The following is an 18,079-nucleotide window of genomic DNA, read 5'->3' on the forward strand; positions in this document are numbered from 1 at the left end:
AGTGCCAAGATTTTCCTTTTCTCCATTATTTCATTATCAATCTAAGCTTTCTAACAGAGTGATTTACTCAGCTCAAGATTTCTTACTTCTCTCTAGTATCGAATTGTAATCTGGAACAGTTATAGCTAAATTAAACAGATTCATGAAAATTCCCTAGGATCATTCTTTTCTGGCAAGGCAATAGAGAACAGGAGTCTGGGGTTCTTTATGTGACACTTCATATATTTCTCCTGATTCAGTCAGAAGGATTTTGAGTAATCGATTCCCCCTACTCTCTCTGGCTTCCCTACCTCCCACTGGTCCTCCTTGTCAAAAAAGAGCCATTATCAGGTAAAAATGCAGATATCTCTCCGATCCTGGTTCGACTTGAAGTGGTTGTGGAAGACTAAAAAAATTGGTAGTAAAAGAAAATTTGGCATGAGGCAATCATGATCATCACCAGTTGAGGTTTTTGTTTTAGCTTTTTGTGAAAGTATATGACTGTATGACAGTTATTTATGCGTTGGAAAAGGGAACTGAAAGACCAAGTGCCTATCCATATCATTCCTCTATTCTCTAGCAATTTACTTTGTTCGTCTCTAAATGAGAAGTATTAACAGTACACAGAAAAGCTCATTTAAACAAAACCATTCAAATGAGCATCTTCCTATAACAAAAATATTCCCACACCCCCACTAATAGTAGCTTCTTTTTTTCTTTCTCTTTTAGGTTTTAGATGTGTTTTTAGGCTTTTACGCTGTCGTGATTTCTCAACATACTGAAGGAAGTCACTTAACTCTCCCTTGTAATAAAGAAAAACAGTGAAGCAAAAATACTAGCTCAATGGGCCAGTCTGACAGTACTTGTGACATTATGCTCCCATACTCCTCCACCTCTCTACTGAGAGGAAGGAAGTGTGTTTCATCATCTTTTTGTTTAGGACTATAATTGGTCATTGCAATTAACCAAAGTTCAGCTGCTTTTTACTGTTGTTTTGATTAACACCATTGTAGTCACATCTTCATACTTCATTCTGTTTTAGTTTGTAAAAGGAATTTCTAGTCAGGTTTTTCTGATTGCCTCATATTTGTTGTTTTTTATGGACTTTTATGATTATATAATGAAATTACATTCATGTCACAGTTTGTCCAGCTATTCCTCAGTTGATAGCTAGCATTCCTATAGTTCTCTATTCCTTCTTCCAACCCTTCTTCCTTTCCCCCACCCATTTCCTGTCTTGGGCTCTAGATCAGCCATAGAGACGACTTCATTGACACTTGTCACAACAGGACTTGATCTGGATTTAGGACTTTTCACCTCCTAGAATTTAACTTAAATATTTGCAGAACATAGTTACAGGGGAGTGTGATTGGAGGGGGCCAAGTTTCCCATTTCTACTTGCTGCCCCCTGTTCACAAAAAGAAAGAAGAGCCTTGCCAATACTGGTGCCATGCTACTCCACAAAGGAGGCTTCTCTCCTCCTTTACTTGAAAAGACTCTCTGGACGTCATTGTCAAAGACTCTGTTATTTATTCTTCAATTTTTATAATGGCAAATATTTGCTTTTTTAAATTATTTTTTAACCAAGTTTACAATTCATATAAATAGTATCTAATCCAGGTATTGGATTAGAACAGGTAATGGATGGCAAAACTCTTTCTCTGATGAAGGCCTCATTTCTCCACTGTATGTAGAACTGAGTCAAAATTATAAAAAATTAAGTGCCACACCCCAATTGATAAATAATCAAAACAGTTTTCAGAGGAACTGAGCAAGCTATTTATAGCCATATAAAAAAATATTCTCTAACTCCTATTGATTGGAGAAATGAAAATTAAAACAATTCTGAGGTACTACTTCATACCTATTAGACTGACTAATGGGCCAGAAAAAGAAAATGACAGATGTTGGAGGGAATGTGAGAAAAATGAGAAATTAATGCATTGTTGGTAGAATTGTGAACTGATTCAACCATTCTGTAGAGCACTTCAAAACTATGCCCAGAGCTATAAGATCATGTATACTCTTTGACCTAACAATATCACTACTAGGCATGTATCCCAAAAGAGATTTTTTTTTAAAAAAGGAAAAGGGTCTATATGTACAAACCTATTTAAAGCAGCTCTTTTCTCAGGGTAAAGAATTGGAAATTGAGGGGATCCTCATCAATTGGGGAATGGCTGAATAAAAGGTGATATGTGATTATGCTGAAAAACTATTGTTCTATAAGAGATGATGAGTAGGATGCTTTTGGAAAAACTTGGAAAGTCCTCCATGAGCTCATGCAACATGAAATGTATTGTGTACAAAATAATATCAATGTTGTGAGATGATCATCTGTGAATGCCTTGGCTATTCTTAGCAATACAGTGATCTAAGACTACTTTGAAAGATTTATGGTGGAAAATGCTATCCATACCCAGAGAAAGAACTGATTGTTTCTGTCATCATGATTGTTGCTATCAACTGTTGAGACTTGGTTATCTGGTTCCTTTTTTCTTTTTTTTTTTTTCATTATAACAATGATTTTTTAAAATTTAATAGCCTTTTATTTACAGGTTATATGCATGGGTAACTTTACAGCATTAACAATTGCCAAACCTCTTGTTCCAATTTTTCACCTCTTATCCCCCACCCCCTCCCCTAGATGGCAGGATGACCAGTAGATGTTAAATATATTAAAATATAAATTAGATACACAATAAGTATACATGACCAAAACGTTATTTTGCTGTACAAAAAGAATCAGAATTGTACAATTAGCTTGTGAAGGAAATCAAAAATGCAGGTGTGCATAAATATAGGGATTGGGAATTCAATGTAATGGTTTTTAGTCATCTCCCAGAGTTCTTTCTCTGGGCATAGCTGGTTCAGTTCATTACTGCTCCATTGGAAATGATTTGGTTGATCTCGTTGCTGAGGATGGCCAGGTCCATCAGAACTGGTCATCATCTAGTATTGTTGTTGAAGTATATAATGATCTCCTGGTCCTGCTCATTTCACTCAGCATCAGTTCATGTAAGTCTCTCCAGGCCTTTCTGAAATCGTCCTGTTGGTCATTTCTTACAGAAGAGTAATATTCCATAATATTCATATACCACAATTTATTCAGCCATTCTCCAACTGATGGACATCCATTCAGTTTCCAGTTTCTAGCCACTACAAAAAGGGCTGCCACAAACATTCGTGCACATACAGGTCCCTTTCCCTTCTTTATAATCTCTTTGGGATATAAGCCCAGTAGTAACACTGCTGGATCAAAGGGTATGCACAGTTTGATAACTTTTTGAGCATAGTTCCAAACTACTCTCCAGAATGGTTGGATTCATAACAGAATGATTTTTATAAATGATCTTTTCCTGAGACATTTGTAATAGTGAAATAATTATCCTATAGTTTAGTTTACCAAACCGAAACCATAAATGACTTGGTGTTCCTTGTTTATACTGAAGATAGGTGTCAATAACTATGCATAACATATGTTTATATGCCAAGAAAAGAGGAGATTTAACTATCTTTTGATATATGGAACACCATTAATAAATGAATGACTATCCTTCAGTTGCACAAAACAACTGGGTGGAGAACTGACAGATAAGAAGAGGTACAATGCCTTAATTTTGTTAAATGATTATTAAACACCAGTTATTTTCTAAAAGGGAAATTCTCATCCCTTTAAGAAATACAAATGTATTTTACATGAAAGCTTGCCTAAAAATCTCCCTAGTGGCTTTATTTTAAAATAACCTTCTCTTGTTTTTCCTTAGAACTTAGGTTTTGAAGCATCTTTAGTCAAGAAGGATCGCTCAGCAAGCCACCTTGACCATAAACGAGAAATTCAGCAGTGAGTGTCTCATTTCATACCAAGTGTCTCATTCATTACAATTTTGGACTTCTCATTAAATGTTGGCAGCCAAGATTGAGTGTCAGATGCCAATATTTTCCTGGGTAGAGTGCTCACAGGTTGTTTTTTGTATCATAAGTGATCTGTAATTGTTGGTTACCTACAAAAAAGATTTTTTTTTTTTAATTTCAAGGTGGAAACGAGCCTTCCTCGTGAGTCTGTTTTTCTGTATTCCTGTGATGGGGCTGATGATTTATATGATGGTTATGGACCACCACCTTGCTAGTATTCACCAGCATCACAACATAAGTGAGCAAGAAATGGAAAGTTATCACTCTTCAATGTTTCTGGAGCACCAGCTCCTGCCGGGACTATCTGTCATGAATTTGCTGTCCTTTTTGTTATGTATACCTGTTCAGGCAAGTGAAATGTGGTAGATTATTTTTATGTACTATGGAAACAGTTAAAACTTTTGATATAGAAGCTAATTTTCAAATGCAAGCAGGAAATTAACCCCAAATCCGATCTTTATACAGGACAAAAATAATTATATTGAACAGCTAAATCTAAATTGGATAATTCTTTTTTTTAAAACTAAACAAAATTGTGTTTGTTTTCAAGGTAGGAAACAAGGCATTAGGAATTATTACCTTTGGTATTTAAATCTTTCAGTACATATTATATGTTATATGTGTTATTTCTCCACAGTACTTCAATCTAATCACTTAAGCAATAGATTTCAGAGGTCATTGTTTCCTGAGGCACTACTGTTAGACTATTAGACATAGTCATCTTGAAATTTGAACTAAAAAGGGCAGTTGTACCTGCTTTTTTTTTGAAAAATGTCTGGGTCCCTCACTTTATCAAAATTACAGATACATTTCTCAGTTACGTCTGCTTAAGTCTACCATAAGGGGAAAAAAGAAAACAGCTACTAAATCCTATATCTTGTGAAGTACCTCTGATTGAAGCCCTAGAAAAAGAGGAAGTAAGTTTTATATATAGAAAGTTTATCCTTGTATGCAACCTTGTTTTTGAAAGGTCTTTAAGGTATATCATTACTATTCCTAATCAGAGTCTTTTCTTTAGCTTCTAAGGCCAAGGTTGGCAAACTCTGACCTGAGAGCCAAATCCACCCATCATTACTCCTTCTTCTTGTTTTTAGACAGCCAGTGAGTTAAGAATGGTTTTTACATCTTTATAACAAAACTTGATTTTGAAAATGAAAAAAAATTCTTAGTTTTCAGTTGGACCAAAACAGGTAGAGTTTACCAACCCCTGGTTTACTAATCCCAGTCAGAGGAAGAAACTCAGAACTTAAAGTTCCTTTGTGTGCTTATTTGTGACTCAATGAGAAAAATATCTGTGGTTCTTTGCTGTTGCAGTTTTTTGGAGGCTGGCACTTCTACATCCAGGCGTATAAAGCCCTGAAACACAAGACCGCTAACATGGATGTGCTCATCGTACTGGCAACCACCATTGCATTTGCTTACTCTTTGGTGATCCTCCTGGTTGCAATGGCCGAAAAAGCAAAAGTGAACCCTATTACTTTCTTTGACACCCCACCTATGCTGTTTGTGTTCATTGCTCTGGGTCGTTGGCTGGAACACATAGCAAAGGTAAAAAAAAAAAAAAAAGCAAGTGAGCAGAGTTGTTCAGGGGTTCAGCAGCCTGGGCTGGGGAATATCAATATGGTTGTAAAAAGGCTGACAATGATGAGGATTTTTAACGAAGTTTATTTTAAACACCCATTGGAGGATTTAGTAAAGGCTAGAAATTCTTTTTTGGATTTTGTTTTGCTTTTTTGGTGAGGCAGTTGGGGTTAAGTGAATTTGCCTTGGAGTCTGAGGTACTGCCTCACACCTCTCAGATTGGCCAAGATGACAGGAAAAGATAATGATAAATGTTGGAGAGGATGTGGGAAAACTGGGATGCTAATGCATTGTTGATGGACTTGTGAAATCATGCGAGCATTCTGGAAAGCAATCTGGAACTATGCCTACAGCGCTATCAAATTGTGCATACCCTTTGATCAAGCAGTATCATTACTGAGTTTGTATCCCAAAGAAATCATAAAAGAGGGGAAAGGATCCACATGTGCAAAAATGTTTGTAGCAACTTTTTGTGGTAACAGAGAATTGGAAAGTTAGTAGATGCCCATCAATTGGGCCATGGCTGAATAAGCTGTGGTATATGAAGATAATGGAATATTACTGTTCTATAAAAATGATGAACAAGCTGATTTTAGAAAGTCCTGGAAAGATTTACACAAACTAATGCTGATTGAAACAAGCACAACCAGGAATACATTGTATACAATAACGGCAACAATGTGAATTGATAAACTATGATAGATTTGGTTCTTCTTAGTGGTTCAGGGATGATCCAAAGGAATCCCAATAGATTTTGGACAGAAGATGCCATCTTCATCCAGAAAAAGAATTATGGAGATAGAATGTAAATTAACACATGCAGTCTTCACTTCTTTTTTCCTGTTTTTTTTCTCTCCCCTGGTTTTTCCCTTTGGTTCTGATTTTTCTCTTCCAAAATGATTTATAAAGCAATATGCAATAAAAATAAAGTTAAATGGCTTGCATAGGGTCACACAGCTAGTAAGTGTTAAGTGTCTGAGGCTAGATTTGAACTCAGGTCCTCCTATCTTCAGGATCAGTGCTCTATTCACTATACCACCTAGCTGCCCCTAAAATTTGTTCTTTATAGCTTCCTCTTTTAAGAAGAAAAAAAAAACGATGGGACAAAAACATGTTCTGGGTGACCATTCAAATTGTCATGAAAAATTTATAATTTGATTCAATTATGTTCCCCAAACTAACTTGCTGCTACAACTCTCTTGCCATCTCTACTGCTATGTTACTTTTATTCTTTTAGCATTGTTACTATATAATATTTTTCTTTTTTTAAGGGGAAAACATCTGAGGCTCTTGCGAAACTAATTTCACTACAAGCTACGGAAGCAACTATTGTAACTCTAGATTCAGACAACATCCTCTTAAGGTATTTGATAATTCTTCCTCTGAAATTCTCAATTTTGTCTTCATTTGTATAATGTTATAAAATTCCTTGAACAGATTTGAAGTTTCTGCAAAAGGGAGTCTATGAAATTGTCTTTTGCAGCTCCATCTCTGACCATGTTATAACAAACTGTGTGTAACACAACCCGTATAAAACGAGAGATGTAGGGGGAGGAGGATGGTATCATGAGAATTTTCCATGTTGATTCCTTTCCAGTGAAGAACAAGTGGATGTGGAACTTGTACAACGAGGAGACATTGTTCGAGTGGTTCCAGGTGGCAAATTCCCAGTGGACGGGCGAGTTATTGAAGGTCATTCGATGGTAGATGAGTCCCTCATCACAGGTAAAGCCTTTCAGGGGCTTGGGAAACTATTGGTTCTTTTAAATCAACCATTTGGGTAGACTAAATAAGCTTTTATTATTATTATATTATAAGCTAGGCACAGAGGTCATATGACATGCCCAGAGTCACACAGACCCCAATTGGGTCTTCCTGATTCCAGGCCCTGACTCTAAGTGTTCTCACCAAAGACGAGGAATAAAAAAAACTCCTCTACAGGGACTTACATTCTACTGCAGGAGACATGTCACAGTTACAAATCTTTCTGGAATAACTACAAAATAGAAGATAGTTTGGTAGGGAGCTGGTTGAGGGTGCTTTTTCCAGAAGCTTTTGGGTATTGAGTACATTATGATCACCGAGAAGCATGGGGCTAGGACAATAGTTCACAGAGCTAATTTCCTCAAGCTTGTTTGTTATAAAAATATCCTTTGTTTGCTTGGGATTTGCCTGTGCTCTTGTGAATCTTGAAGCGAGTGGCCAGACTGTGTGAAGAGTCAGTCTGATAGAGAACCTAATGGACTCTGATGCATTTTATTGGGCAAGTACATTCAGCCTTGTCATCCATCCCTGGTGTTTTAGCAGTTTTAAGCAGTGCTCCAGGGGTGGTATGGGACTAAAGTAGGATGGGATTTCTTTCTAATAAGCAGCAATCTCAATAGTTCTAGCCTGGCCTGGCCCCGGGTTATCCCCAGGCCAGAGAATCCCTTTAAGATAAGTTCATTCTACTCAGGGAAATGAGTGTGAACCACTACATAGAATTCCCAATCCCTCTATTTTTGTCCACCTGCATTTTTGATTTCCTTTACAGGCTAATTGTACACTATTTCAGAGTCCGACTCTTTTTGTGCAGCAAAATAACTATATGGACATGTATACATATATTGTATTTAACATAGACTTTAACATATTTAACATGTATTGGTCTACCTGCCATCTGGGGGAGGGGGGAGGGGGAAGGAGGGGAAAAATTAGAACAAAATGTTTTGCAATTGTCAATGCTGAAAAATTACCCATGCATATATCTTGTAAATAAAAAGTTATAATTAAAAAATGAAAAAAAAAGATCAGTTCATTCTATTATGCATCCAGAGTTTATTAAGTACCTACTATGTACAATTCATTGGTGCTAGAGAAAGTCTGAAATTTGGATAAAATAAGATTCCTGCCATTATCTTATAGCCCAGTAGTGGGAAAATAAATGAACACGTATCACCATAATCTCTCATTTTTTACTGAGTAAAGAACAAAGTGTCACTCAAGGTTGGAGGGAAATTTTTGTTGACACTGGGGTAAAAGGAGAAGACAGGGCAGACTTCCTAGACAAATAGCATTCTATTGGTAAGAAAACATTGAATGAATGCAGAGGGGGAAGAAAGAGGATATTCAAGATTCAGGAAGCAAGGATGCCTCCATTGAAGGCTCTATTAGAGTACACATGGAATAGCTTTGGGGATTCTATATAACTTGACCCAAATTCAGGAAGACCTGAGTTATATATGAAGCTCCTTTCTACCCCTTGTTCTGAGGATTCTTGTATTTTATTCTTTAATTTACAATGGATTTGGAAGGTGTCTAATAATTGATTGTAGTTTTTAAATTAGTATACAAGGGAAACTGTCAATAGTCAATAAACATTTACCATCCTTACCTTCTGTTCCTCTGATTGGAGGGTGGACCCATGAACTCCCACATCTCCGATAAAGAGGAAACCCAGTTTAGAATATCTTCCTTTTCTAACATGACTCCACTACTTTGGAACTTCTTAGAATTTCCCCCAGTTCCTTCCTGGACCTGCACCTGTCTCCACCACTTTTTTTTTTTTTATCACCTTTAGTTTGGAAATTCTTTGAAGGCAAGAACTATCATTCTTTTTTATTGGAATCTTTACAAAGTGTTAAGCCATTGGAGTTGATTTGATCTTAGAGATATTTTGGGCCAGAACTTGAAACAAGGTACTAAGTGGAACTGATAGAAACAGTGCTTGTGTTCACACCTTTAGAGAGCTTATAAGTATCTAAGTACTCAATGGAGTTCACATGTTTGAGAGAGTTCAGGGTTTAGAAAGAAACACCGAATTCATACCTCCCTTAGGGCCAGAGAGCACTCTGGGAGATAACCCAGAATCCCCCCCCCCCAAGTATTTCCAGTGCTTAACTAAGTAGGTGGATAGAGAACTGACTTAAGAATAAGGAAGTTCTAGATTTAAGTCCCCAATACTTACTGGCTGTGTGACCCTGAGCAGATCCTTTAACTGTCCCAGACAGTTCTCTCAGACTAAGTTGTATTAATAGTTATATTAACACCTGCACTAACAGAGTTTCTTCCCTAAAAGCTCTCTATACCAATGAAGTCACAAACCCTGACCACAGAAATGAAGTCTAAGTAAGAATTGTCAGGCTGTTGCTTCTCGTTGCTCCTTCAGAACTGTTCTTACCTCCTTATCCAGGGGAAGCCATGCCTGTAACCAAGAAGCCAGGCAGTTCAGTAATTGCTGGCTCCATTAACCAGAATGGGTCCCTACTCATCAGAGCAACCCACGTTGGAGCAGACACAACCCTCTCTCAAATTGTCAGGCTTGTGGAGGAAGCGCAGACATCCAAGGTGATTGGGCTGGGATGGTGAGGCTGGTATTACTTGAGAAATTCTTTTAAAACATGGTATGGGTTTGGTCTAGTCTGAGTAATAACTTTTAAATGCCTTTGGAGGTGTTCTGGCTAAAAGTCAAGGTAGTAAATGGGCCGAGCATCATAATAGGCCCTAGGGAGGCAGGGAGAGACCATTTGGTTACTGCTAATTTGTTTCATTGTTAATTTGGGGCTCAAGAAAAGATGTTTCTCCACAATGCCAATCATGTGCTGTCTTCAAAGTAAAAAAGAAAAAGAGGAAAGAGGAAAAAACTCAGAATCAAATCATCTTTTCATTTTTTCAGGCTCCCATCCAGCAGTTTGCAGATAAACTTAGTGGCTATTTTGTTCCTTTCATTGTTATCATCTCTGTTGTTACCCTCTTGGTCTGGATCGTGATTGGATTTATTAATTTTGAAGTCGTGGAAACCTATTTTCCTGTAAGTGTTTTGTAAGAACTTTCTTTTTTGTTTTTTAATTGGGAGAAAATTTAACATTTTTTATCTATATTTTTGTAAGTAATTTAAGTTGGACGTTGCTTTAACAGAAACTGATATTTTGTGAGTGTCTTGGATGTGTATGAGGAGAGAGGGAAAGTCAGGAGTTCAGGATAGGGAGGCCATGTTAGGTATTCATATATGTATGTAATGTTCTTTTGGCATCTTAGTCTAGGAATTTTTATTTCTGACTTCTCCAAAAGCTATATTATACTTTTAAAATGTACATAATTGATTTATTTTTGAATATTTTATCTTTATTTCCTTTATAAAGTTTTTATTTGACAAGCTCCTAGATGAAATCTTAAGGGCTCTTCATTCTTGCCAAAGTATCTAGTTCTATGACTGTTTCTTCAATGCAGTGTAGAAGAAAGGATGTATGTAGCCTGTGAACCAGAAAACTCATTGACTTCGGCATCTGGCTGTACTCCTAATGTGAAAAATCACTTTCTCTTTAGGTGCTTGAGTTCCCCTCCCGTGTAAAAGGAAAGTTTGAGGAGATGGTTTGTTGGGTCCCTTACATCTCTCAAATTCTATGATTCTGTAGCTTGTAACTTACAAGTAAGTCAGGGTCAGCAAGTGTTTATTGAAAGCCCTATGGCTATAAAGGAACAAGAGACTCTTACTTTATGATGTCTGTCTAGAGAGAATTGGCCTCGGTGCATCCTGCCATGTCCCTGAACAGACTACATTGAAAGAGTTGGCTATATATTTGTCTTAAGCTACTGAGATTTTGTGGAATCTAGAAAGAAGAGAGATTTCTTTAAATGGCTCAGGCTGGTCAGATACATATTTGGAAAATTTGGGGGGCATATTTTGAAGGCTCTTTCTTATCAGGGAATTTCCATTGCATTTTAGGGAAGCTTAGTGTCTCTGCGGGATTTTCCCCAAAGGTCATTTGTTTAGTCACATTCTGAAGATCACTGAGTGCTGAGAGAAACTCAGCTCCCATTACTAGGTCTGGAGGGATTTTCTTGGAATTAGAGATTTGGAGCTGAAAGGGAAATTAAAGGTACTTTAGTCTGACCTGTTGAATCAGTCAACAAGTACCTCCTATGCTTTTCCTATGTTCCAGGCACTGTATTAAGTGCTGGAACACACAAAAAAAGGCAAAGATGTGGTCTCTGCTCTCAGTCAAGACCACCAGAAATGAAGTGATCTGCCTAAGATCTCACTGTTGCTTAAGTGGCAGAATGAGGATTTGAACCTGGGTCCTCTGATTCAAATCTACCATGCTTTCCATGACACTGCTCTCTGTCCTTTTACTTTCAACTCCATTGTTCATTTGACTATGGCATGTTGTCTTATAGGATATAGTTCATTTGTAGGTTCCCATGGAAATCTCAAAAATATTGTTTGTCTCTGTTGCAGATGAAATTACATTGAATTAAGCTCTCTTTGGCCCTTAGCATGGAATTTTCCATCTTTGGCAATAGTAAAAATGCAGTTCTATATATAGGAGCATGGTCAAGCTAACAGTTGAATTTGATTTATTTATAATCAAAAGTGAAAAAAAATGTTTCTCTCTGGATTTTTCTCTTATAATGAAAAAAGTATGTATTTGTAGTCAAGCGTAGAAACCAAATTATAGATAGGATTCTAGTGTCCAAGCAATGTTCCTTCCCATTGTTGTATTCAGTATTATAAAATGAAATAATCAAAAAGGTCTTCTTTCTCTGCCAGGGCTACAACAAGAGCATCTCCCGGACTGAAGTGATAATTCGATTTGCTTTCCAAGCCTCTATCACTGTACTGTGTATAGCCTGCCCCTGTTCTCTGGGCTTAGCCACTCCCACTGCTGTTATGGTGGGCACTGGAGTAGGAGCTCAGAATGGCATCTTGATCAAAGGTGGAGAACCCCTTGAAATGGCCCACAAGGTAAGTGAGAAGGAGGCATGTCCAGCTGGCTTGTGCATGGGCCAGAATATGATACTATCATCTCCACAGGAGGCTCACTGCCACATGGTGCTTGGTTTGAGCTTCTTTCCTGGGCTTCTCCCTTCTGTGAGCCTCTGTTTCCTCTTACAAGCAGATGAGGATCATCATATTGGCTCTCCTTGCCTCACAGGGCTCTTTTAGGAATAGTGCACGGATAACATGGAAGTGGTTTCTAAGTGTGAAGGACTGTTATCTCCTGTTGTTCCTCTCCTTAAAGTTAAGCCATCTATCACACAATCTCAGACTTGTGTTTTTGATTATAGAGAAACTACATTCTTGCCAGTGTGAGGATATTCTGAGGGAATAAACTCTACCTGTATATAAACCCTATACAGGTGGACAGCTTGAAGCACATTTGGGAGATCTTGCCCTGCTTAGGACAAAGTTGGAACAGTGGTCAAGCCACTCAGTCATACTCTGCTATTGGAGTGCCTTCTTTCTAGTTGTTGTGGTTGCCTTCTGTTCCCCCTCTACCCTGGGCTGCCTGAGCACCATTGCTTTTCTAAGCTTCTAATTTGAGGTTCCATGGAACTCCTGGGCTGCCTGTGAAGCTGGTTCTTGGTTCTCCATCTCTATTTACCAAGCTTTTGTTTACTCAATGCCAGTCTGCCCTTCTAGAGCAGGTCTAGAACAGGGCTTTTTTACCTTTGTTATGACCTAGACCTTTGGGCTTTCTTGAGAAGCCTCTGGGTCCCTTTTCAGAGCCATATTTTTAAATACATAAAGTCAAATGTGCAGAGTTACAAAGGAAATCGATTACATTAAATCGGCGACATCCCTTTTCTTCTTGCCCAAGTTCATGAAGTCCCTGAATTCTACACGTGCACACCCTGGGGTTTGTAGGAGCCAAGTTAATTAGTTCAAGTTTAATACACGTGTACATTCATTAACATAATTATACAGTCTGGTATATACAGTGCAGTGGGGGAGGAATAGAGTTGACTTACTGTATCTCTGTCTCTTCCTCCTTTCTCAGTTCCTCCTACCTTCCCATTCTCCCAAAAGTAATAAAAGGGAGGCCATTTTTAAAAATACATAAGAAGACAGTGTTTTTACCAAAAAAGGAACTCTCCTTCTCAATATTACAAAATTGATGATGGTAAGGAATGTCATCTGACTTTTGCAGGTAAAGGTAGTGGTGTTTGATAAGACTGGAACCATAACCCATGGAACCCCAGTAGTGAACCAGCTGAAAGTTTTAGTGGAAAGTAGCAAAATATCACGCAGTAAGATCCTGGCTATTGTGGGAACTGCTGAAAGTAACAGTGAGCACCCACTGGGAGCAGCAGTGACCAAATACTGCAGACAGGTACGAGATTTTCCTTGTTTTTCTAATATAGTGATCTTTATATAGTGGCTTTGCAAAGGAAGCCCAATATATGAAATAGGATGACCTTGGAAGCGTTGATTCTGAATTTGTATTATTTGTATGAACTGAAAGAAACATATGAGGTAGTAAGTCATATTAAGGCTTATTTCTGCTCTTTGTGTGTGCATGTTTCTTGATTTGTTTTCTTTTCATTTTATTTCTCCTTACTCTTTAACTGTGACCAGCCAGATGCTTTTTAACCAAAATACGCAGTCGAGACAAGAGATCCTGAGAGCCTAGGAATAGTAAAGATTATTAACAGCCTGTGAGCTCTCTGAGGGCAAGACTCCATCTTACGTATCTACCAAGTGTAACCCCATGCACATAGTAAACACTGAAATATTTGAATGAATGAAAGAAATCTTGGAGTCATTAATGACCACAGCACCATATTATAGAGAGTGCTCTAACTGATTTGTTTCCATTGGTTTTTAATCAATCAAGAAACATTTATTAAGCACCTCCTGTGTGCCGGGTACTGCGTATTAGGTAGTGGAGAGACAAAGAGAAAAAATGGAAAAATTCCTACTCTTAAGGAACTTACCAGGGTAGAGAAATAAATGAGGCATTGTTGTTTCTTCTCCTCTGACCTTTATTGAAAATAGAACGCGAAATAATTAAGGATTATTAATTATTAATGAGATTGAGAAGAAAAAATTCCAAAGTCCACTGTCATTTTTTTCCATTGACTCCTCATATGACATGGGAGGAGAGATTTAACCTCTAGTTCTTGCATTCTTGAAAAAACATTGCACGTCCCATCAGTGGCAATTAACATCAGTGAGCTTTCTTGAGGATCTTGTGACATTGCAAAGGGGAAACATCCTTCTGGTTTTTATATTTTTTTGGTTAGGAACTGGACACTGAAACCTTGGGTACCTGCACCGATTTCCAAGTTGTCCCAGGCTGTGGCATTAGCTGTAAAGTAACCAACATTGAACCCCTGCTCCATAAAAGTGACTGGCAAGTCGAGGAAAATAATCTTAAAAACTCATCCTTGATGGAACTTGATGCAAATGATGGACAGCCAGGTCATTCTTCCTTGATTATTGATGCCCATTCACTCAGTAAGTTATAGATTTTAGTACCAGTTATAGACCATTTGAGGGCAGATAGCAAACTATGCAACCTTTTAAGATTAGAAACACAAATCAAATTAACTGTAGCTTATTTTCCCAAATTGCCAATGTACTGTCATACAGTTAAGTCTGTTTTAGCCATATGCTAAGACCTAAATTATCTGATATATTGCATAGACTCACCAATAATTCTCTTAAGTATTTTGACCCATTTGCATACATGTTAAATGTTTACATATAAATTATGTTTATAATACTTATGATCCCAAAATAGAACATTCATTTTTTTGCTCCATATATGCTTTTTCTGAAAACAAAACAAAAAATAATCAGAATGCCATGCAATAATAGCAGAAGATTATATTAAAAAAATTTGCTTTCTTCATTCAGGTACTTCGAAATACACAGTTCTTATTGGGAACCGTGAATGGATGAACAGAAATGGTCTTGTAATTAATAATGATGTGGATAGTGCAATGATTGAGCATGAGAGGAAAGGCCGGACAGCTGTGCTAGTAGCCATTGATGGTAAAAGTTTTCTACAGCTTTGCTCTGAAACTTAGTGTTCTGATGCAGAAATATCAGGAATAATTTAAAGGTTACTTAAGTTGCTCTGTGTATATTTCTGAACTCTTCTTTGGAAAAGCATTCAGCAATAAGTGTGTCCCAGCTAACTTTTGAATGCAAAGAAAAAAGCCATGCTTCAATTTAGTGATAATTCAGTTGTTCTGGTAAAAGGTAATATATTTCACATAATTAAATTCTCCTTCATTTGCTTTTGCCTGGACGGTTCTGTACTTCTATGTCCTACATTTAGTGGTAATATCTAATAGAATAGAAACGAAATATTGGTATATTTAGATTTATTCTGGCCATTCATAGTGAGATGGAAGGCAATATTTTATTATAATCATGTTAGATCTGGGATAAAGCTGTGCGATACCACTTTACCTTCTCTTTTTAAATGGACCCCTAAGCAGCTCATCTGCACAGTCTAATGTGAAATGTCCTTTATGTGGATCTTTAAATTAACTGATATGTTTAGGTCTATTAGCAAATGCCTGTTTGAGAGAAAGGAGATGCCCTTTTATGACCCATCTTTTTGTCCTTTCTCATTTCCTGTGCCCCACCCTCTTCACTAAGCCCCGCCTTTATTTTTAGCAACGTTTTCAAAAGCAAAAATGGAGGTCGGTTGTTAGCTTTGCATTGTAGACTTCAGTATGTGACCCAGAATCATTTGACTTATTATGCCCTGATCAAGAGGGGCATCATTTGATTAGAATTCATTGGTTTTCTGTGGGTTTGTGGACGGTAGGCAGAACATTGCTTTGTGTTGGTTATGCTCTAAGTAAGCCAAGTATATTTTGTCCTCGGTCACTGTATTAGGTATGTTGTGTGGGCTGCTAGCCATTGCTGACACAGTGAAACCTGAAGCAGAGCTGGCTGTCCACACGCTGAAATCGATGGGCTTAGAAGTCGTTTTGATGACTGGAGACAACAGTAAAACTGCTAGGTCTATTGCCTCCCAGGTGAGTTGCACGTGATTTTGTTTCAGGGAGGGAAAGGGGACGGGGGAACCCAAACAAGAAGGCGAATCTTCAGCTGTATCTCTCCCTTTTTTATTCCCTACTAGCTATTAGTCCCATAGCTACCAAGCAGCATGAGCTGCTTTTGGTGTCCTCCCTAGCCAAAGGGAGAGAAACCTGCAGAATAGGCTAATAATATCTTAGCAGTTGTGGAACAGCTCTTAGAACAACATAAATCAATGGAAATTAATGTTAAGGAGTATCAAGAAATGTCATGACTTTTGCAGGTAAAGGTAGTGGTGTTTGATAAAACTGGAACCACAACCCGTGAAACCCCCAATGTTTAGCCATGATGGAGTTCTTTGAGGTTTAAATGTTTGTGGTGGGAGGGAAAAAATGAAATAAATAAAATAAAATAAAATGGGGTAACTAGGTGGTGTAGAGAACAGATTGTAAGACCTGGAGTTAGGAAGACTCTTCTTCCTGAGTTCAAATCTGGCCTCAGACAATTACTAGCTGTGTGATCCTGGGCAAGTCACTTAATCCTGTTTGCCTCAGTTCTTCATTTGTAAAATGAGCTGAAGGAGAAGTAAACCACTCCACTATCTTTGACAAGAAAACCCCATGTGGAGAGTTGAACACAACTAAAAAAGTGACTGAACCACCAACCAAAAAAATTGAGGCTAAAAATAGTGCTAATTTGTCAAGGATTTTGTGATGATGAAACAAGACTGTCTTATCCTAAGTATCTTCCATAAAGTACTGGAATCATTTCTATCTCTACTGTTTTTCTAGAGCTCTTACCCTGTTTTCAAGACTAGCTTCTCCTCTCTCCTTCTGTTTTTCCCCTCTCCAGATTATTCTCTCCTCCCTCTGCAGTGCCTTTTTAAAGCTCCTCTTCCTCTGTGAACATACCCACAAACACTGTGGCTCACATGGATCCCTCCTTTTTCTAAACCTCCGAGGGCATTTATTGTCTAAACCACTTAATTGGTCCTCTCTATCTTGAGTTATCCTTGAATCCTGAACTAGACATTGCATTAAATTGATTGAATTAAAGAAGCAGATCTTGAATTGAATTGGTTTTTTTTCTTTCTCTAGGTGGGCATTAAAAAAGTTTTTGCTGAAGTCCTTCCTTCCCATAAGGTTGCTAAGGTGAAGCAGCTGCAAGAGGAAGGGAAGCGTGTCGCAATGGTGGGAGATGGGATCAATGACTCCCCAGCACTTGCTATGGCAAATGTTGGGATTGCTATTGGCACTGGAACAGATGTAGCCATTGAAGCTGCTGATGTGGTTCTAATAAGGGTAAGTCATGTGGCTGGTCCTTTGTGGAAAGCCAACTCATCAAATTAGTAGCTGCCTCAGCAAAGATGTTGAGAAATCCAGCTACTTCCCTGTTGAGATAGTTCATGTACTTGATCCCATGCTGGGCTTGGGGTCAGGAGAACCTGAATTTGGATCCCATCACGATGATGAAGTAGCTAGGCAACTCTGATCAAGTCACAAGGCCTCCCTGAGTCTCAGTTTCCTTACCTTTAAAATTGGGATAAAAATAGTACTATCTTCCTAATGATTTTGTTAAATGAAATAGCATATTGTAAAGTGCTTTGCAAATCTTAAAGCACTACATGAATGTCAGGTGTTATTATTGTTATTGGTATTATTATATCATCATTGTACTTTTGTGCTGCCTAGCATTGGAATGGTGAGCATGAGCATTTCAGGGTCAGGGCTTTGGGATGAGCTTACTAATTATTCTCCTACATTTCTCCAATTTAATGAAAAAAATGAATTAGATAGAAGGTAAAATACCTTGCTCCTTCCTACAAACATACCAGGAGTTCAT

The 18,079-nt window shown here is 37.8% G+C and overlaps 1 protein-coding gene across 1 annotated transcript in view; it reads left to right on the plus strand.

Annotated features, from left to right (window-relative positions):
- ATP7A (ATPase copper transporting alpha) overlaps nucleotides 1–18,079 on the plus strand; it is a 119,199-nt gene that overhangs the window by 93,098 nt on the left and 8,022 nt on the right. Inside the window, exons 8-20 of the mRNA XM_031944667.1 lie at nucleotides 3,747–3,823; nucleotides 4,017–4,242; nucleotides 5,209–5,442; nucleotides 6,747–6,838; nucleotides 7,073–7,200; nucleotides 9,647–9,801; nucleotides 10,130–10,264; nucleotides 12,005–12,199; nucleotides 13,386–13,568; nucleotides 14,482–14,695; nucleotides 15,098–15,235; nucleotides 16,094–16,236; nucleotides 17,335–17,538. Of these exons, the coding sequence (XP_031800527.1) occupies nucleotides 3,747–3,823; nucleotides 4,017–4,242; nucleotides 5,209–5,442; nucleotides 6,747–6,838; nucleotides 7,073–7,200; nucleotides 9,647–9,801; nucleotides 10,130–10,264; nucleotides 12,005–12,199; nucleotides 13,386–13,568; nucleotides 14,482–14,695; nucleotides 15,098–15,235; nucleotides 16,094–16,236; nucleotides 17,335–17,538 (2,124 nt within the window). The remainder of the gene's footprint in view (nucleotides 1–3,746; nucleotides 3,824–4,016; nucleotides 4,243–5,208; nucleotides 5,443–6,746; nucleotides 6,839–7,072; nucleotides 7,201–9,646; nucleotides 9,802–10,129; nucleotides 10,265–12,004; nucleotides 12,200–13,385; nucleotides 13,569–14,481; nucleotides 14,696–15,097; nucleotides 15,236–16,093; nucleotides 16,237–17,334; nucleotides 17,539–18,079) is intronic.

This window comes from Sarcophilus harrisii, chromosome X (assembly GCF_902635505.1).
Source record: "Sarcophilus harrisii chromosome X, mSarHar1.11, whole genome shotgun sequence".
NCBI lineage: Eukaryota > Metazoa > Chordata > Mammalia > Dasyuromorphia > Dasyuridae > Sarcophilus > Sarcophilus harrisii.